This window comes from Diadema antillarum, unplaced genomic scaffold (genome assembly GCF_040938485.1).
Source record: "Diadema antillarum isolate AM-2024a unplaced genomic scaffold, OU_Dant_1.0 seq00000112_RagTag, whole genome shotgun sequence".
Classification (NCBI taxonomy): Eukaryota; Metazoa; Echinodermata; class Echinoidea; order Diadematoida; family Diadematidae; genus Diadema; species Diadema antillarum.
In genome coordinates, this window is record NW_027271196.1 from 174,115 (window position 1) to 196,583 (window position 22,469).

A 22,469-nucleotide genomic window follows, 5' to 3' on the forward strand; every position below is an offset into this window, starting at 1 on the left:
AAAATATTTATTGAAAATATTTACAATATCTTGCGAATTATCAATAACCTTGTCATCAAATCGAATTTTCGATATACCAGAGATTTCGGTAGATATATTCATAGCTTGTTTTAATACATTCCACGTACTTTTTATATCATATCTATATCTCTGCAATTGCTTATGATAATATTTTTTCTTTTCTATACGTAATATTTTTGTGAGGGTATTTTTATACGAAGTGTATTTCAAACGTGCTTGCTCAGTTCTTTTCATCTTAAATGAATAAAACCATCTATTTTTCTATTAATAGATCGCAAAATGGACTTTGTAATCCAGGGAAGCCTTGGTGTTGTTTTATAATTCCCCCGTTTGTATTTTCTTTTGGGAATACATATATCCAAATGATTATTCAAAACATCAAAAAAATTATTCAAAGACAAATTAATGTCATCTGTATCAAACACACATTCCCAATTAGCATTATCTAAAGAAGCACAAAAAGAAAACAAGTTTTTTTGAGTTACTCTACGCCTTTCCTGACGATGAAATGAATTAACATTAATATGATTATTACTTAAAATGCGTCATAACAGGAAAATGATCAGTCATATCAGACAAAATTATAAAAGAATCTGGGAGAGTTAAAACATTACCAAAAATATTATCAATCAAAGTAGCCGAATGACTAGAAACACGAGTTGGTTTGGAAATAAGAGATACAAAAGAAAAGGATAAGAATGTATCAAGGAATTCACCCGGTATATTGTCTGTTGTATGTTTTAAAAAAATCAATATTAAAATCACCGAGTATAAAGGACTCTGAGTTAGCAAATAAAGGATCTGTGAGCAACTCGATGAGATATGATAAAAAATCTTTGTTATTAGAATTTGGGGGTCTATAAATAATGCCTATCACAATATTTTTACTACCGGGAACATTAATTTGAACAAAAAGGGACTCCACAATATCATTCATTTTGCTCAACTTTTCACAAACAATACATTCAAAACTGCTTAAAACATATAAGGCAATCCCACCGCCAGAACGAGCGGGTATGTTATTCACAAAAACATTATATCCTTCAAGCGAGAAAGATCGTTTGGGGCATGAAGATAACCACGTTTCAGTTAGTCCTATCACTGTAAATAAAGGGTTATTTGGGTTATCCAACAATAACTGTAATTCATCAAAATGCTTACTTAAACTTCTTATATTCAAATGTATCAACGAAAATGTGTCTTTACGTAAACCCTTACGAATTTCTTTAAATTGATTCATAGTAACATAACTACATAATGGGGCTTGGGTTAAATCATCAGAATCATACTGCATTTCTTCATCTGTTGAGTTCATATTATCGGCAACTATTCAATTCAATTCAATTCAATTCATTTATTTTCATTCTTCTTCTTTCTTCTTTTTCAACAAAAACATAACACAAGATAAATCAGGTTTTACATCATAAACAAAGAACATTTGTCTTAATTAATAAATGGTATCAATAAACATAGGAGCGCATACTGACAAAAAAAAATAATACAAAGTCATGCTTCAGTTGAAAAAAAAAAAGGAAGAAAGAATAGAGAGGTCCACTAAAAAGCAAAGCTTGTAGATTGTGAACCACTCATAAAACCTATAAATTACTTATTTACAAACACTTGTGACAAATATAATATACGACAGGACGGGACAAAACAGAAGAAACGCAACAACATGACACAACTTGCCAGAATAGATGAAAAGTATGGAAGGAAAGAAAGAAGAAAAGAGAGAATGAGAGAATACCTACACGCTGAATAAGGGAAATGGAACAGAGGATGGTAGAGAATGTGCTTCATAGAGTTGGTACTGCATGCAGCTGAGCAAGGATTGTAATGGCTACTTCTTTACGTAATAATAAATTCAGTGTTTGAATGATTGGTGGGTGGATGATGAACTCTGAGGTTAACAAAAACTATAGCTGTTAATGGAAAAAAAACATGTCAGGGAGGATTTAATAAAAAAAGTTTCAACTTGCGCTTAAAAGAATACAAAGATGGGGAATTTTTTATTTCACAGCTCAGTGAGTTCCAAAATCTAGGACCAGTGTATATAAATGTATTCTGAGCCAATAAAGTTCTCAGGAGGGGTAAATGAAACTCATTAGATTGTCTAGTGGGATAATCATGAAAAGACTGGTTCCGTGGGAACATTGAATTAAAAATACTGGGAAGTGCATTTAACTAACATCATAAAAAGATGTATGCGAATTAGAAACTAAATCATCTAGGAAATCATATTCTGGTGTAAATGGTCTAAATAGATCAAAAAAACTCATTATCCAATACGGAATGAAAAGGCACATTTATCCCTTCAGCCATTTTGAATGAGAAATTCTCTGACAATTGAGCGCGCAGATGATGCTAGCAGGGAGAAACCAGCATAGGCATAACAGCAAGCAGACTATTATATTGCATATAATAGTCACTTTTTTTCCCCTGGTGGCTCGTTCGGCCACTAAAATATGTAATTTTGGCGGCCCGAAATAAACGGAAATATACTAATCCCTTTTGAATCATATAAGTGCCCGATCAGGCCAGCAAAGGATAACCTCTTGGAAATTTGGTGGCCGGACATAAATTTCAATGGCCCCAGGCTTCTCGACCACCGTTAATGTCGAGCTCTGATATATAAGCACATAATGATATTACACCACATTACAGCTGGCGCCTTGATCGAGAACATGGATCTGAACGCGGATCCGTGTGAGGACTTCTACCAGTACTCGTGCGGAGGATGGAAGAAGAGGACCACGATACCAGAGGAGAGGGATCGCATCACTGTTTTAGCCCAGCTCCAGGACCGACTGCAGGTGTTGTCAAGAGGTAAACGTGGCAGAAATAATGTTTGATGCCTCTACATGGTAATCTCTTTATTATAGTGATGCCATCTCTTCGCAATTTGATAATGAAAGCACATGTTCTTGTTTTTTTTTTAAACAAACACTTTCATGGAAGCACCCCTTATAATAGTGTTCCCTAAAGTTTGTTATCACAGCATTGCAAAGTTTTAGATAGACACTTTTTTTGTTTAAATCTATGGTCGAGACGGTTTGTTTGGGTAAAATACAGTAGGGCCTACTTTGCTTTGGTATCAACGGAATGCGACCTCAACATCGCCCGCTCCCTATCCAATAATCCCGGAACTTTATCTGCCAGTCGTTCTTTCTGGGTGTCCTTTTGGAATTAGCTAAAATCAGAAGGCTTTAAAATCGGCCACAACAAACATCAGTGTTCGTTTGGATATATCTGCCCAATAGTGGCGAGGTTACATTCCTTCTCGTCAGGGTTCATCTGAAACAAGTGCATATCATGGTCATTTAGATAATACAATTCGAAATCTATACAGCTCAAACTACCTAGCATGTTGGGAGTAAACGTAAAAACGAAATATAATTTGAAGATTTCTGTCAAAAACATTTGCAAATATAAATTGCATAATGTGAATTATCTGAGACACAAGGTTTATGACATGGACTGTGAATTTGACTCATTATATTGGTTGCTTTGTTGTATCTTTACCACGAGCTCTTCTATCGTCTATAATGATTCAACGAGTAGGTCCCATTCTGTTGCGGCTTCTAGATACTTTGAAGTTCTCATGATGTAAAGATTAAAATCATCAGGTTAACTCTTTTCAATAATCGAGTATGAAATCCAGGGGGCGTTTCATCAAGCGTTCTGTCAGATTTTTATTTTTTCCCAAACAAAACTGTTTTAAGCTATATTATACTGAAATTCTTGCGCCTGATTGGCCGAGAGCAAAATTGTAACAAAAACAAAATCTGACAAAACGATTTATGAAACGCCTCCTGCAGGTCGCGCCAACAAACCGTCCAATACGTAGCGTACACGATTATAATCTTTTAGCTTCGTTGCGGAAGGAAATAAAAGGCATCCTCGGAACCATCATCAATCCCAATTATCTGAAAAAAATTACACAATGTACCTTGAATTTGTTCCCTCCCTAAATGCAAGCGAGAGGAGAAGAGGAAGACATTGGTCGAATAGCGAGAGTGGATGGGAGATAAAAACGAATTCGAACAGAGATAAAACAAGGAGAATATACGCGATGAAGTTCACGCTCTGTAGAAAGCATGTATGTTTGTAAGAACGGAGAGGAACTACATGTATGAAAATAAATGGCAATACTCTTATTTCATTTCAACGCCAACTTGTTCGCCTGTCGCATTCTATCTACAAACCTTTTTTTATAACAACGCCCCTCGATGGTGACCCGGGGAAAGTGCTCGCTGGATTTGAAACAGTCTAGACCTCGTTTTGATCGATGTGGAAGTCACAAAAAGACTACTCCTCTCCCATTAGGTCTCTTGGAGGAGGAAGGTACTATGTCGGATGAGACAAGTGCTGAGTTCAAGGTCAAAAGGCTCTACAGGGCTTGCATCGACGAGGGTGAGACCTACATTAGCTTACTACGATGTCAAGATATGTCTTGATATATTCCACTATTCAAATAGTGATTTACAACAGTATAGTGATAAAAGTTTTATTAATATCAGTCATGATTGTGGTAACACCAATGATACTACTATTGCCGCTACTACTGCATATAATCTTCAGTATCTATTTCATTTCCGTGAGGGGATATTGTTTATACTAACATATATGTTATGTATACCTCTTCCTGACGAATATTAATGCCATTGTGCTTCATTGGCATAGCTAATGAGTTTATTCACATTCATACATTGATCAGTTAACAGTTACTATGTTTTACATACATGCATATGTAATGATAGTATTCATATATATTTATTTACTCATTTATTTTGCGATATGAATTATGTCATAACGTATAAAGGTTGCATTTGCAGAAATTTACCTCACAAACAGTGTGAAAAAACTCCGAAAAAATATGTTCTTCTTATTAGACACAAAAGATAAAGACAGAGTATTCAATTAGCTTTTGTAATGCAACAATAATGTGTGTGTGTATTTATATAAACCGTAACGCTGTATGCGCTTACTAGAGCTAGACTCACCATTTACCATGAGCTGTGCAACGCAAATTGCATCAATATGTTTATGTTCGGTTGCCTCTGTTTGATTCAAATCAAATCAAATCAAATCAAATCAATTCAATTCAATTAATTTATTTTTCATTCTCATTCTTCTTCTAACAAAACATAATTCAGAATAAAACATGAATTATACACATTCGAATGTGCGAATATAAACGATAATTAACAAATAAAGATATACATATTTTACATACCGGCAAAATATAGAGTTATGTTTGGAAGGGAAAAAGAGAACTTAGAAGTACACTAAAGAGCAATATGAGATGCACGAACCTAACACCACACATGACCGAGAAAAGATCGAGGAAACCGACTTTTTTTTTGTTGTTGAGAAGAGTGATGTCTTGGAAAGACTACTAAACATTCTGTGATTCTTTCTTTCTTTCTTCTAAAGTCACTGGAGACAAACTGGCCCAATTTACAGGCACAAGGGTGTCTTGATCTAACAAAAGAGCACATATTGAGTTACCTTCCGCAAACTTTCCGCAAACTTTCCCTCAACTTTCCTTTCTACCTCCTTCTTTAATTCCCACCCCTGCCTGTAGGACCGGTTGCACGCGAAGGATATTGCGTTTTTATACCTCTTTGTTCGTCATCTACTTGGAAAAAAAAAGAAGAAATATTAATGGGCGTTAATGATGCTAAACATGGCAGATGGTTTTACAAAGATGGTATAGTACTGGTGGAAATAACTTTTTTACGAGATACCAAGAAACCATTTATGAAATAATGTACAGCATACCATTCTAGAGGAATTCAAAGTTCATTTGAGGAAAATTGGTTTGGAATGACTGAGATATCCAAAAAGAAAGTAAAACAAAGCGATCATAATACAAGGTGGGTCCCATCTTTTATTACAATCGCTCTGTTTTGGATATCTCAGCCATTCAAAAAACAATTTTCATCAAATAAACATTGAATTCCTTTTGGAATTATGTGCGAAAAAAAATATAAAAAAAACCTGAAGTTAATTCTCAACAAAAACCATAGGCTCCCTATAAGATCCTTTTAAGCTATTTCGGGGGTGCTGCATTCGAATCAGCATGAATCTGCTCATGCATCCATGAGGTTTTTGAGATATCCAAAATAGCCGTCAAAAATGTAAATTTTGATATAGCTATTTCCTTTTAAAATGTGAATGAATTGGAAATAGATTAATGGTTTTACCCTATTTCGAAGGTGCTGAATCTGAATCTGGTTGATGCGCGTCTTGCATCATTGAGGTTTTGAAATATTCAAGATAGTGGTCAAAATGGATATAAAAAATCTTGAATATCTCAAAAACCTCAAGGATTAAAGAGTTACATCGACAAGATTCGGATTCAGCACCCTGAATAGGATGAAACCATTAATTTACTTTCCATTTTGTATAAAAATCTTTACGGAAATATTTAAGATTAAAATTTCAATTTTGGGCGGCCATTTGGATATCCCAAAACCCTTAGGGATACAAAAAAAAAAATGGCATATCCATATTCGGATTCAGCACCCTGGAAATAGGTTAATCCATCAATCTTTTGAACTTCTCATTATCTAAAAGGAAATATACAGGAATGTAGTTATATATATATATACTTAGTATATATATACATGTATATATATATATATACATATATACATATATATTTATATGTATATATGTATATATATATGTATATATGTATATATACATATATATATCTATATATTTTTATTTTTTATTTTTTGCAGCCATTCAGAATAATCTCTGAAACGTGAAAAACGCAAAAGTTTCATCATCCAGATTCGGATTCAGCACCCTTGAAATACGGTGAAACTCTATTGTTAATTCACATGCTAACATGTTTTCTTTACAGTTTTGACAAAAGATCTTTTTTGTTTCTTTTTTTATGTTTAAGTCTGCTAAATGTCTTCATTTCCCCTCCCCCCATTTTCAGAGAGGATAACGGAGCAAGACGTCGCGCCTCTCTTGAAGTTCGTTGACAGTGTCGGAGGATGGCCCGTCATCAGCGAGGACTTCGACGAAGATGCGTGGGACCTGGAGGAGATACTTGCTAGAATTCGCCTCTCGGCAGACACCAACTTTCTCTTCACCCAGCGCGTTAACCGGGATACGCGGAACACGTCCATCTATTTACCTTTCGTAAGGCCGTTTACACACTTCCATGATTAAAGGAGACCTCCGAATGATTTTTAAACACTTACTTTTGAACAACTATAAAGTGCTCCTACTGGATACAACTTTTGAAGTTTCAGAATTTATAGTTAATTCATTCATTTCATAAAAACAAATTCATCTATATATTGTGTTATCATTTCATAATGGAATAAATAAATAAAATAAAATGAAGCATTTCACTTCACTTCCTTTTATATTTCAATTATTCCCATCTGTGTTATTAAGCTACCTTGTTGTAAGATACACAAGCCTTTTCAAACTGCATTCTACTTGGAAAACTTAGAATATGCAACCAATGTATGCGTTTATCTGCGTGTTACTATTCTTGTGGAAGTCCGGAGGGGTATATTTCACCGAAATGTTTCCTTCTTTTCCCGCCTTGACAGATAGACCAACCAATGCTCGGTATGAAATCTAGGGAAAGCTTCTTGAAAGACAAATCGGACAAGGTAGGTGTGTGTACATTACACCTCATCCTTCTTTACTGTTATAGAGAGAGTAAGCTTGTAAGAGAGACAGACAGCCGTATTTTTCACGCAAAGTTTTCGGCAACAGGGCATTGGTGTCTACTAAAGAAAAGGTCCCCTGACCTAAAGTAATCATTGAAACTTGCCTACATAGTTTATGTTTGCGCGGGTAACTGCTTCTAACGTGGTAATCTCTGGTGTATTTTAACAAATTACAGTTCGCCTACAGCAGTATTGTGACCCACAGACGCATGGTTTATCAAATTACATTGCGATCGCACCAGCGCTCCATGGATATCGAATGTAGGGCAACGATGTATCGAATCACTCATTACAAGTAGTTTCGTCATGCGATTTGCTATGTACAAATATAACCTCACGTTATGAAATATGCTCCAGCGCACGTCACACACTGATATACATGTACAAAGATAAACCATGCACATTATACACATACAATGTGCTCACATGAATACATGTGCACATGCGAACGTACATTATTAGGTAGGTGTATAAAGTGTGTGTATGAGTGTGAGTGTATATATAGACACAGTCATACTGTCAAACAAGAGGATAAGACAAATCACACGCCAATATGTGAGCTTCCTCAATGTAATGCGAAAAGAAAAAAAATGAGAAAGGAAAACAATGATGTTCTTTAGACATGTTTGTACAAAAACGCGTCAACATTTTCACGTCTGCGCTACCTACCTTAAATGATCGTCTGTATAATATATATATTTCATATATTGTCACGTCGAAAGCATTCTTGTCTTGTTCTCTCTCTCACTCTTTTAGGTTATCCAGGCGTATTTAACCTTTATGGTTTCCTTGGCAACCGAGCTGAAACCGGACGTGAATAAAACAAAGGTGATGCGAGCAGCGGATGATGCCTTCGAACTGGAGAAACAAATTGCAATGGTATAAAAGACCACGTGTTGCTGAATTCACGGTCACTTTCTCTCCATTATTTGATTTGTTCACCATTTGCTTGCCTTCCTCTCTCTACCTGACTTTGATGAAGGAAACAAACAAACCAACAAACAAACCAACCAACAAACAAACAAACAAACAAACAAAAGAATTCCATTTTATAAATTGAATAAGGGTTGCTTTATTTCATCTCAGTAGACAGAATATCTCCACTCTTATTCCCCTGCGAATGAACGTTGGGCGATTTTTAGAGAAAGAAAGGAACAACTAAGTCACATAACGGTTTGATGATATATATATATATATATATATATATATATATACGTCTGCTCCTTTCGACCAGGAGCAGACGTATACCCTTGTGTGTATGTCTGCTTCAGAAACGGATTTTAATTTAACATCACATCGCATCCTGGTCGCTGATGAAGAATGCGATGACTATTACCTGTTTGGTGTCTTGTTTCTAAATCATGCGCTTTCCTCGCCAGGATAAAGCGTTTTTAGATCTATTGCCATTTTAGGTTTTTATCACATATATATATATATATATATATATATATATATATATATACAGGGCTCGACACTAAACGGTGGCCCGGTGGCCCGGGGCCACCAAAAATGAAAGTCGGGCCACCAAATTTCAAAAAAGGGCAAATTTGGTGGCCCGCCCACCAACATTTTTTGAAAAGTATGTCAACAAATTCGTAACTTTTTGCGCCGGAAATGCATAAATGCATGCAGTGAGTGTGTGACTCATTAAAAAAAACAAACAGGACTTTTAATGCTTTTTATTGTTTTTTTTTCGGGCCACTAAATTTTTCTCTCGGGCCATCAAAAAAAAAAGTTAGTGTGGAGCCCTGGTATATATATATATATTGTTTTTTGCTTGTTTTTTTTTTGTTCTGTTTCAAACAATGATGACGTCAGCTGCATGATTATCAGGATCTTGCAATCACCAAATGTCTTTAACTGACAGACAACCAACATTTATCTTTGCATTTATTCTCTATGTGTGGGTGTATGTGTGTATGTGTGTACTTATATGTATATCTGTATATACGTATGTGTGTATATTTATTTACATAATAAGTTTTTATGTTTTCATTCATTCATCATTCGTTAACATGGCAACGTAATCGTTTATATACCTGTTCAGTTATCTGTTGTATCTTTATCAGTTAATTATTTGATTGAATAATGATATATTTATTCATTATTTGTTTCTTCCTTATTTTCAGCTACTTACACAAGTAATATTCATGTTTTAGTGCGTATCTCAATCATATTTCCTTTCGAACAGGCCTCACTTCCAAAGGACAAAAGAAGGGATGTGCTACAGATGTACGACAAGCTTACCATCCAAGAACTGAGTCGTCTTGCTCCTCAGGTGAGAACAACGTGGATTAGAATCATTGGCATAAATGCCTGGGTTCCGCAAGAACAATTGACACTTAACAGAGTTAACACATGCTTTGAAATTACATGTATTTTATGTACTTGAATAATTTATGTCGTGATGCGTTCCAGAATTTCAGAATTCATTGCACACGCTTTTCTTTGTCCCAACTTCTTGATGGACCTTGTTGACGAATATACACAGCCGTCATGAGACACCTATGTTTTTCAAAACTTGAATAAAAACCATAATACTTATATTGATAACTATGCCACATTCAAAAGTGGTTAATGAAGGTTTTGGAACTCAAAATGTTGAAGAAAACCCAAACACACACTGACACAAGCACGCAAAAAAGAAGAAACAGAAATTTCAAAGCGGATGCTACACTCGTTCACCACTATCTTTTATAACATGGAGATAGTATTTGTTATAAACCATCAGAAAATTTCAGTGTGCAAATGGCTACCCTATCTGAACAGATGTCTGTGGTTCCGTGAAACCAAATTACATAATGATTATACAAAATAATTATATTTCCAGTGTGGTGTGTGAAATTATTTTTGTTAATTTTAACTATATGGAGCCACGGAACGTGTCAATTTTGGCGTCGATATTCGACATTGGGCATCGCTCAGTACCGAAACACTTGGATTGCGGTTGGTACGTAACTAGCCTGTTCGGATTTTGACAATTTCTCATCGTAATGAAACTAACCTCTTACTTGATAATACGGATCAGCTCCAGCGCTGACATTCAACTGGGGTTTACAGAAGCCTCTGACACATGGCGTATGCGTGAATGTTACAATTCTTTGTGAATCACGTGTACCATTCTAAAATCTAATTCTGAAATACTGCCATCTACGACAAAGGAGATCACGCTCTACGTTCGTGTCACTTTCCATTCGCATTTAAAGTACTGACGGTAATGTTATCTCGGGTGCATTGTTTTTACACATCTGTATTAAATTTCTTTACATGGTCAACCTCAGTTTAACTGGATTAAATATTTCCGACTGGTGTTTGACGACGAGAATTTCGACGGGACGAATGAGGTTTTCACCTTTGACCTCCAGTACATGACCAGCATGGCATCCTTCGTCAGCCGTACCCCGAAAAGGTATGTGGAGAAATGATAATCGTTTACATTGTTCAACAGTATAAACTTCCAAGAGTTTATTTTGTGAGGGGTAGTGGATTAGTAAATAATAGTAAATTGTGCATATGCATGAGATTGTCGTGTGCTATTCACTATCAGGTGCTTTTTATCCCAGGGATCAAAGTGTCCGTGGACATCGTGTTTTACGGTTTAAGAGCTTAAATTTGTCACAAGGCTACATATGATTGTTGTAATTGACTTCTGCATCCATATTGTAACGTCTTCGAAAAAAATTGAAGTGATATCTACGAGGGGGAAATTCATTAAATTTAGTGGATTTCGGTTTTGTTTTGCTGAGGATGTCTAAAATGTCCGCGTGAGTATAAGAAACGAATTGCTAGATATGTTATAATCCTTGTTACTGATTTGATGTCGTAACGATGTCCCTCTTTGCCAAGAGTAAGGGTCCTAGCCAGATTATGAAAAGGTTTGATTTTTTTTTTCTTCTCTCCAGTGTCTTAGCCAACTTTTTCATGTGGCGATTAACAATGAAGAGTGTGGACCACCTTTGCCCTCGGCTACGGCAACATCGTCTGAACTTCCGCCGCGTCGTCGGCGGAGAGGAGGGCGACGAGCCCCGATGGAGTACATGTGTGCAGCGCTGCAACCGTCTGATGGGCAACGCCCTGGGGGCCATGTTCATACGGGAACACTTTGACGAGAGAAGCAAAATTGAGGCAAGAATGTTAGAAATAATGCAATCCTAATATGGTCATCAAATTAGCAGTGAGTACTTATGGTAGCTTATTCAGGGAAACCACTGTGCGACCATCCTTGTTGCCCCATCTACAGAATGTCCAAAGAAAAAAAATAATGTCCCAAAAAGACATTTGGATTTCCGCATTGATAACTTTCAAAATTATTAAACAATCTAAATACTATTTCAGAGAATGAAACTATAACTTCTTACCAACATTTTGCAGAAGACCTCATTCAGTTAAGTTTGGTTAAGTGGTCACAGAGAATTATGGATTGTTTTAACGCATTCCATAGGTCCGTTTCTTCCATGTGTAGCACTTGGATGCTCTTGGGAACTGTAAACACAATAGACAAAACTTGGAGGGAAGGGATACCTCATTTCTCTTTGACCACTGAAGTAAATCGGATATGATTTTCTGTAAGATGGAGGCAATAAGTTATAGTTTCATACCTTGAAATTGCATTTAAATTGATTCACTTTTTTTAAAGTTATCGTTGCAGAAAGTCCGATTGTATTTTTTTTTTTTTTTGGGGGGGGGGGGGTCATACATTGCTTACCTGCTTCAACAGAAACATTGTTGATAAGACATCTTGCCAATGGTTTCTTAACTGAGAAGAACCTGAAGAGCGAACCTCTAATGTAAAATGTCCGGACCTGTTTACCCTATGCCAAAACATGTCCATAAGTCCAGTCAATTCCAACAGTTCTGTCATTTCCCAAAGTCTCTTTTGAAAAAGAGCATGATGATGACGACAGTTAAAGGGGAGGGGGTGGGGTAAAGACGATCGCGAATATTATCAATGATAGTAATAAAAATCTTTACATCAAAGGAAAAACAACTACAGTATCAAAAGTATTATTATCAAAAGCACTGTCAGCACTGGGATGCTTTACACTTGGTGATGTATGTTTAACGCATTAGAATAGTGGCATAGTATGTGACGTTTACTAGGAAAATTCACTGGTGCGGGTATGGTACTAATTTGACCAACAGAATTAGCAACATAAAAAAAGAAACCTTCCATTAACAATCCAGTAACAATAAAAAAAAAAAATTCGTCACACGTAGGTGAAGGTGTCGGTATCTGTTCCTTATAACATTATGATATATTGTGCCAGAGCCATTGCAATAGTTATGTATATATGTTCCCCCAATCTATCTGGTACTCCTAAAGGCAGAGATTATGGTGCACGATATTCGGGCGATCCTGCTTGAGATACTGCAAGCAACAGACTGGATGGACGAAGATACGAGACAGCTGGCCATTGACAAAGTAAGCTGTCGTACAATATAATTCAAACTCCGCAAAGCCAAGGTAATAGTACGTTATTCGGTCATTTCGGAGATTCATTATTGCCAAGGTTCGTTAATTCCGAAAGTCAATTATTCCGAAAATGAAATAAGAATCGCTATTCCTAAAGTTCATTCATCAGAAAATGAAATGAGGTTTCATGGAGCCGAAAATGAGATTAGGTTCATAATTCCAATGGTTTGATAGTATACGCACCCTTTTTACTTTTGTTTTCGGATCAATGAGCCTTATTTTATTCTTTTATTAACAAATATGTAACGATATAGCAAACCTTATTTCATTTTTCGGAGTAACAAAGCTTCGGAATAACGAACTTTAGAAGTAATGCCATAAAAATGTTCAGATTAACGAATCCTATTCAATTTTCGGATCTATGAACATCTAGGTAAAGGGAATTTTTGTGTCTTGGAATAACGAACATTTGGAATAACGTACCCGAGGAATAACGAAAATCATCCCAAAATTACACACATACCAGAAAATTCCACCTAGGGGTGCTGACAAAAGGCTGAAATAATATGAAGAAGTGAATTAAAAAGTTGTCCATGGATTGTGCAAATTTTGACTGCGTGAATGCATATAAAAAGTACTCGTGTTTCGTGTTACGTGTTTCACTCGCATGAACTTGTTTAATTTCGTTTTGTTTCGACTTTTTGATTAAGGTGTTTAGGGGTTTGTAGAGTTTGAAGGTGGTTGCTGTTTCTGAGTATATATGTGTTTGGTTTAATCCCTTTTCGCTAGGTTTTGTTTCAATTTCAATTTTAAAGTTTATTTCATATGTCGACAAATCATATACCCTTCACTTCCTTTGATAACATAGAATAAGGTGAACAGATCACTGTAGAATGAAAAGACTATACAACAATTGAGGAACCCTATAGTTTGTTTCTTTCTAAGACATCATCTAGAATTTGCTTTAGTGTCCGTTTTCAAAACATTCGAGTTTGTCAGAGGGTACAATATTAATCGAACCATCAAAGATATGTAAGAGTATTTAGAATCAGCGCTGGTTTTGTTCACGTTGCTAGACCATAAAGCCCGGTCACACTGCGCTTTAAGGCTTAATCAAGGCCAAAACACGTCAAAAAGTGGTCTCCTGTGAAGCAGACGATGTTGTTCACGTTGATGTCGAGTTTAAGACGAGCTACGGTCGATTTATAGACGTGGCAGGACGCGGGGAAAAATCGGAACGGCGTCGCACGTGGTAAAAAGTTTTGAACTGCTCAAAATTTCATTCCGCGGACAACCACGGGCGGCACACGTGGTAAAGACGTGCGGCACACGTGGTAAAGACGTGAAACACACGTGAAACACACGTGATAATCCGTGTTCCGGCAGTGATTAAAACTTGGGGAGACGCGGTAAGACGCGAAAGTTTAGCGGTCTGTCACGGGCAGAGCACGGTCATCTGACGCGTGTTACGCGTTGGTATCACGGGAAATAGCGTGTGTTTAGCGGCTTATCACTGACAAATGGATTTTTCCGCGTACATACACGTGGCTGGACGTGGTTAGCCGTGCTTAGGCAGTGCTTCAGCAGTGGAACAGCCGCCAACGGCCATACCCCGTACAAAGCACGGCCAAACCAAAATTGACCCAAAAATTACCACTTACGACCACGTCCACCAGATTTTCATAACTTTTTGTCCGTGATTTAGACGTGGAGTGCTGTGTGACCGGGGCTTTAAGTTGTATCTTATTGATCTCTTTAATCATGCTCAGATACTTGTGAGAAAAAGAATAGCATGCAAAACAAGAAATACACAAACTGCTGCAGTTGAATTATACTTTCAGTCTTGATTTAAATGAATATTATGTCTGGGTCTAAGAAATACCTTTAAAAATCAATTACGCTATAGATCTGTCTCCTTTCGAAATGATTGCCCACTGCATTGGAAATCAATATTTGCTTTAGATATCGCTTCATTTACTGCCCTGTGTTTTAAAGTTTACCTTTTGCTTTGGTGTACAGGCTTCAAAAATTGTAGAAATGATCGGATACGGAGAGCACTTAACAGATGTCGATTATGTCGATCATGAATTTGAAATGGTGAGTGCATTTTATCATAATTGGTATTCGTAGCAGACGTTGCGTTGTGACGTGACCACGCACCGTGTAAATCGTCACAACAATCCCGTATAATGTCTAAAATTCTGTAGATTTCCCCTTAAATTTTGTGATATTATTGGTGCGATAATAGCTAGCACACATTTTTCATCGGTATACACGCTATCAGTGTTTGAGAAAGAAACCGAATGACTCATATTTAAAAACATCAAGTATACTAGCGTTTGGACATAAGCTTACATCTCATAATTTCATATTCGCAATTTCTCATGGCTTTCCGCCTTGGGATTTAATCCAATGCTATCAGTCGATCACGTCGAATACATAATTACGAACTATTGTAGAAATTTTAGAATGGATTGTTTTAATTTTGTTTTCTTCCTCCTCCCTTTTTTTAAAAATTCATCTTATACATGTACTGCTACTTCTCCTCATTCTTCCTCTTCTATTTCTTTTGCTTCTTGTCTTTTTTTTTTCTTCTGTACAGTATAGTTGCACATTATGCCAATACAAACAAAGCTTTGAAAATTAGCTTTTGAGACCTGGCTAATTCTGCACACAATTACTATCGGAGGAATCAAAACTTTGTGAGAAAGTAAATCTAAATACATCACATTCTCTTAAAGGGATGGTGTGGCATTGGTAAAGATGAGGATTGGGCTTTCAACTTTTTGCGAGATCCCCCCCCCCCCCCAAAAAAAAAAGAAAAAAGAAAAAGAAAAAAAGAACTTATGAAATAGTACAGACAACACCATTCTAAGACGAATTCAAAGTTTATTTGATTAAAATCGGTTTTGGAATGGATGAGACATCCAAAAACAAAGTAAAACAAAGCGATCATACTAAAAGGTGGGTCCCACCTTTTATTACAATCGCTCTGTTTTGGATTTCTCAGCCATTTCAAAACCAATTTTCATCAAATGAACGATGAATTCCTCTTGGAATTACATGCTCTTTCATATTTCATAAGAAGTTTTTTCATTATCTCACCAAGAAATGCTAGAAAAGAGTAGTTAAGTCTCAACCAAACCTGTACGATCCCTTTAACCAATAAGAACAGACTCCTCCTTATGATACCTTTTGTCGGCATGCCGACAGAAAGAGAAAAGAGAGATCATTGCATCTAACTTTGCTCACCTGATCTGCACGCTTATATCATAATTACCCGTCTTCTCTTGTAATAGGTAAACATCACAAGACAGTACCATTTTGAGAATGTCGTCGAAATCTGGAAGAATAATGCGAGGGATCAGAGAGCACAGATGCAAAGACCGGTACATAATAACAAAGAGTACGTAGGTATTATTTCCTCTTTTTTAATTTCAAATTCAGTATTGGAGTGAAATCAAATATCAACACTCAATGTATATTTTCGCACAGTTTATGTCTAATTTTCCTTTAAAGTGCATTTATATATACTTTGAAAGGAAAAATGGTACTTCACACTTGCGTCGTTTTTAAGTCATCATCTTTAAACTGTGGGCGAGATTGTTAGTAATAGTTTATCTTTGTGAACGCTTAAAGGGGATGGCTATAGTAACTGATCAGTGGGAATGCTGGGGGATGATTGTTCCAATTCTTGTGGGATTCATTTCAAAGAGTACATTATTATATCTATTGTTGTGTGAAAATTATTTGCTTCAGAACGGTCTCGTATTCAAGTAATGTGCAGTTTAATGCCTTGTCATTGTACAGGCGTGCTAACCTACATGTAGAAACATTAAACTGCATATTACTTGAATATGAGACCATTCTGAAGCAAACAATGTTCGCACAACAATAGATATTAACAGCTTGTATATATATGTACTCTTAAATGAATCCCACAAAAATTGAACAATCATCCCCCAGCATTCATATTGATTCCCACTGATCAGTTACTAGCCATCCCCTTTAAATGTGTTTTGGGTCATATTTATTCTAATCTTCTTTTTTCCTAATTAGGGAAGTTAGCTTAATTGATTATGCAATTCTAGTCTAATTTCGAGAAAAAAACACGAACATACGTTTAACCTATTCATTTCAATTGTACAGTTACACTGTTTCCGTGTTTTGCTGGAAGACCATTGTACTATAAGTTCCAACACTGCCAGAGGAAGTGCACAGTACAGTAAGAAACTCTCTTTTTTATTTCTGGTTGTTTTTTGAGGTTGTCAGTCATTTATCCATATCGTTACAGATCTCTGGAAACGCCGGTAGTGGCCAACGCGTTCTACTTGAACCAGTTCAATAGGATATGTGAGTCATATGCGATGTATTTCTATGTAGAACTGCCCAGTAAGGATTGCATGCAAGAGGAATGGCTGGATTATATTATCAGGATTACTATTTGAAATAAACACACACACACAACACACACACACAAAAAAAAAACCCCAATATAATCTTTTGGGTATAGGTCTTTAATTTTGTGTAAATCGTTGTACCGCATGTTGCTTTGTTATATAATCTAGGGTCTTTGTGTGTTCATCGTACCTTATAAACATAATGGGTTGCTTATCTTTTTTTTTTTTTCAGTTCGACATCAGGAGTTCACTCAATCATTTAATATAGGAATAAAGATTGTCGCTTTCCAAACGTATTTTCTTCTAACGCATTCATTTAAGGTTTTATATATTTTGACTTTTAATTGACTATCAGCAAACTCAAAGTGACGAAAATTTCATCACCTCACTACTGCGCCTCGGATGTTTGCACAAAATCTTTTTTGAGAATAATGTTCATGTTCAATGCTTTAACAACTGCAACATCTCTCCCTGAAAGTCATCGTTGCTTGATTACTGCAAGACTGATTTAATGTTATTCGAAAAAAAAACCCCACAAGAACAACAACATCTCATTCTCATTGATTTTATTACCAAAGAGGATATCTAGGTAAGACCTGTGTAACGTTGAATGTGAAATTTTCATATGAACTTTGTGTAACGTTGAATGGGAAAATTATGACATCATTACCTTGCCAATTTGAGTATGGGATTGCGCCTAACGCGCCTAATATCACTAATTTGTAGACACAAGGGGGGCTTTGAAACTCAAATTCATCTGGTACCTAAGGTATGCTTTTGATGAAAAATCGACCATGCTGCTCGTTTGAATTTTACTCTATTCACTATAGCCAACTCAAGCGGAGTGTGAAATAGAATATCTGTTTAGTATTGTCGTTTGTCAGTATCCATGAGAAGTATTAAAATGTGATGATTATTTTCTCTTGTTTTACTTGGCTCTTAGATTTCCCTGCTGGAATTTTCCAACCACCATTCTATTCGAGGCACTTTCCAAAGTAAGTTGTTTACATGATATATGATTTCTCAGTTTGTTTGTTTGTTTGTTTTAGTTTTGGTCCTGTTATCCTTTCTTTTTTCATCAACGTATCAAGTCTTGAAGGAATCTTTCTGCTTAAATCATCATTTTATCATCGAGTTAGAATTTCCGAATTTTATATGGATCTGGTTAAATTTATTACATTTTCACGACAGACTAAAGTTTACAAGGTTTGTCAATTTGTGAGCGAAACGTGAGCTTTAATCTTCTAAAATTTGTCATTAATATACAGCCGGGTTTTACCAGACCTCACCCCGACAACGTCGGGACAAAGTCCGGAGCAAAAAATTCCGGCAGGAGAGAGCAAGGGGTACCGATTTAACAGATACACATCAAAAACCTCCCGGTGTAGGTTTCCATAACGGGTGCACGTCACGAGACCGACACCCACGAGTCATACAGCCCACGAGTCATACAGCTCACAAGTCATACAGCCCACCAGTTATACAGCCCACGAGTTCGACACTGAGTAAATAAAGCCCACGAGTTCGACATCAAGTAAAATAAGCCCAGGAGTTATACGGCTCACGAGACCGACACTACGCACAAAAGGCTCATGAGACCGACAGTAAGCAAACAAAGCCCACGAGACCGACACTACACTTAAAAGGTCCACGAGACCGACGCTACGCATACAAGGCTCACGAGACCGACATTACGCAAAAGAGGTTCACGAGACCGACACTAAGCAAAGAAGGCCCACGAGACCGACAGGATGAACAGCGCCACCTATAGACCAATAAATTGTATAGGGTGTCCTGATAATAGCATAGGAAGATATGAGAGATGGAAAAGAAGAGTTGCCATCTCCGGCAGGGTGTAACCCTATCAGTTGCCCCCCCCCCCCCCCCCCCCCCCCGAAATGATCAGGATCTTTAATTGTGTTTGCATGGGTGTTTGTTTGTGAAAAAAAAAATGAACAAAGTACAGTAAAAGTGTATAACAGATCTTTCCACAGTAAACCTGCCAGGGTGTTGAATTAGTATTAATTAAAAATAAAAAATAACGTAATCGTCTATTAAGGTAGCGTAAGGGATTCGGAAAAAAATAGATGCATCCATGAAAACAGCTATTGTATTTCACGAAAAATTGTACTGTTTGGAGGAGAATAACACAAGCCACAAATTGAGGTGAATCCCTGCGATATAAAACGTTTTAATCAGTAGCATTACATTATAGTTACAGAGAAAATTACAAATAGATCTTACGGCAAAACTTCCAAGCAGGAGGGTAGAATATCTAAAATAGAATAAGTAACTAGTGAATCGGGAAAGAGAAGAGGTAAATATTATATCCTGTCCATCTTCTAGCTAAAAACTGGGAAAGCCTATTAAAATAGCACGATGGCATTATCAAAGCTCTAAAATTAATCCATACATCGTTCTTGCCCTCTTTTTAATTCATTTGTGGGTTTGTTTGTTGTTTTTTTTTGTCTCTTTTTCTTTTTTTTTTGGGGGGGGGGATGAAGAATACTAATTCTTCTATTTTTTTTTTGGGGGGGGAGGGGGGCATGAAGAATACAATTCTATTTTTCTACTTGATAACAATGTCGCTCCCTGACACACTTGCCCCCCCCCCCCCCGAAGTATGTAGAAATACATGTTTGATGTCGTTCATAATTATGTAGATGGTCACCATCTTTCGATTGATAGCGTGACGAAATTACAACCGCCAGTATGTTATTTTGCCGTTCATGGAACACCCTGTACAGGTGATTGACATGTAGATGGCGCTGTTTATCCTGTCGGTCTCGTGGGCCTTCTTTGCCTACTGTCGGTCTCGTGGGCTTTCTTTGCTTAGTGTCGGTCTCGTGAGCCTTTTTAGCTTAGTGTCGGTCTCGTGGGCCTTTTTTGCCTACTGTCGGTCTCGTGGGCTTTCTTTGCTTAGTGTCGGTCTCATGAGCCTTTATTGCTTAGTGTCGGTCTCGTGGGCTATGTTTGCTTAGTGTCGGTCTCATGAGCCTTTTGTGCGTAGTGTCGAACTCATGGGCTGTATGACTCCTGAGCCGTATAACTCGTGGGCTGTATGACTCATGGACCTATTATTGATGTCGGTCTCGTGGACCGTATGACTCGTGGGTGTCGGTCTCGTGGGATGCCCCCTCCATAACAACCTACCACTTCATGCGCAAAGCGGTTGTGGTTACAATACATGCACGTGATGGGCAAGCGACGTGTCATTCTGTGTGGAGTATTGCGCGTGCGTGTTGAGTGTACTAAAAGGAATGTTACCGCGAGAGCGTTTTAACAGATGGCTTGTCGGGGTAATGTCGGGGCAATGTCGGGGTAATTACCCTAGGTGCGTAGAGCATAATTTTGCAAAAGTTTACGCGACAACGTCTGAGCAACATTTTGAGGGGACTGTTTTAACAGGCATGGCAAATATATATATAATCTATATTGCTCGGACGTTGTCGTGGCAGCTCTGGTTTGACAGGCTCTGTGAAAACGGGGCCTAATGAAGATTCTGCAACTAAAATTACAGATACACATAAAAAACCTCCCGGTGTAAGTTTACGCGACAACGTCTGAGCAACATTTTGAGGGGACTGTTTTAACAGACATGGCAAATATATATATATAATCTATATTGCTCGGACGTTGTCGTGGCAGCTCTGGTTTGACAGGCTCTGTGAAAACGGGGCTTAATGAAGATTCTGCAACTAAAATAAACGCATATTTTTTTAAATGGGAAAATGTGTTCTTTCGACAGTGAAAAGTAAATAATCATTACAGCACAGAACCATAAAATTGTGGTACCTTGGACTTGACGGCTTTACGACAAATTTAGTTATACAAATTTGAATTATACTTCGGTTTTACAGAAAAAAGTGATATAACTGGAAGAGTTTGCCGCTATCAAAAGTCGACCTTCCAAAAAGATATCCAGGCCGTTGGTCCCAATATACGATTGGTTACGGTAGAGTTGATATTATAGTAGATGATTATGTAAAACAATTCAGTTCCCCTCCGAAATGTCAAAAGTTTTGAAGCTAATTTCTTTTTAAAGAATGTAGCCTTAGTCTACATTAATTTTAAGTTTATCTCTGTGAACAAAAGACACGGTAATTACCTACACACCAAAAAAAAAAAAAAAAAGGGTATTGTGACTGGTTAATACTATTTTCTCCTGAAATTGCAGAAAAGGAGACATTCGAGAAACAAAGAACAGTGTAAAACAAACAAACTAGTTAAGCAGTATTCATAATTATACAATTGCTCTATGTTATCCATCATCAGCAGTCTTTGATTGTTTGATAAAGTTTGCATCCTCGACATTACTTTCCACAGAGCCATGAACTACGGCGGAATTGGAATGGTCATAGGACATGAACTTACACACGGCTTCGATGACAAAGGTAACGGACATTACGATAGCAGAATGATTTAGCTCCATTTTGTGTTGATAAATGTCTTTATTCATCATTTTCAATCCTTCTAAATTGACTTCCGAATGAACGTGTTTCGGTCTTATGATTCCACACTCTTTTTGTTATATTGGGCTTCATCAATGTTCAACAGTTATTGTGACTGATATGTTACAATTCAATGTAGTATTCCTCAACTCTAACAGAATCAGGCACAGTGAGAAATAAAAAAGAAAGTATTAGCTAACATCACTAGTGATCGCGCTCCATGTTGCTAAACCAACAGGAATGAGATTAATATGTCTTAAAAAAAGGAAATCAGTCTAACACGGCTTGGCGTATCATCTTTGGCTGAATATCGACTTACGAAGTTGTCAAAGGTATCGATGATGTTACGTATTTATCTCACCGTCACCATTATGACACTGCTTACATTATAATTATCTTGCTTGTCAATCCAGTGTGACTCCAATGTTCGCAAACTATACATATACATTCCCTTGATCATTTAATCATTCGTGAC

At 36.9% G+C, this 22,469-nt stretch overlaps 1 protein-coding gene across 1 annotated transcript in view; it reads left to right on the forward strand.

Annotated features, from left to right (window-relative positions):
- The window catches only part of LOC139727018 (neprilysin-1-like), a 54,344-nt gene that overhangs the window by 26,693 nt on the left and 5,182 nt on the right, over positions 1-22,469 (forward strand). Inside the window, exons 3-16 of the mRNA XM_071638000.1 lie at positions 2,686-2,847; positions 4,348-4,434; positions 6,980-7,185; positions 7,608-7,670; positions 8,487-8,609; positions 9,922-10,008; positions 11,012-11,139; positions 11,633-11,855; positions 13,054-13,152; positions 15,163-15,240; positions 16,443-16,549; positions 17,438-17,496; positions 18,487-18,538; positions 21,870-21,937. Of these exons, the coding sequence (XP_071494101.1) occupies positions 2,686-2,847; positions 4,348-4,434; positions 6,980-7,185; positions 7,608-7,670; positions 8,487-8,609; positions 9,922-10,008; positions 11,012-11,139; positions 11,633-11,855; positions 13,054-13,152; positions 15,163-15,240; positions 16,443-16,549; positions 17,438-17,496; positions 18,487-18,538; positions 21,870-21,937 (1,542 nt within the window). The remainder of the gene's footprint in view (positions 1-2,685; positions 2,848-4,347; positions 4,435-6,979; positions 7,186-7,607; positions 7,671-8,486; positions 8,610-9,921; positions 10,009-11,011; positions 11,140-11,632; positions 11,856-13,053; positions 13,153-15,162; positions 15,241-16,442; positions 16,550-17,437; positions 17,497-18,486; positions 18,539-21,869; positions 21,938-22,469) is intronic.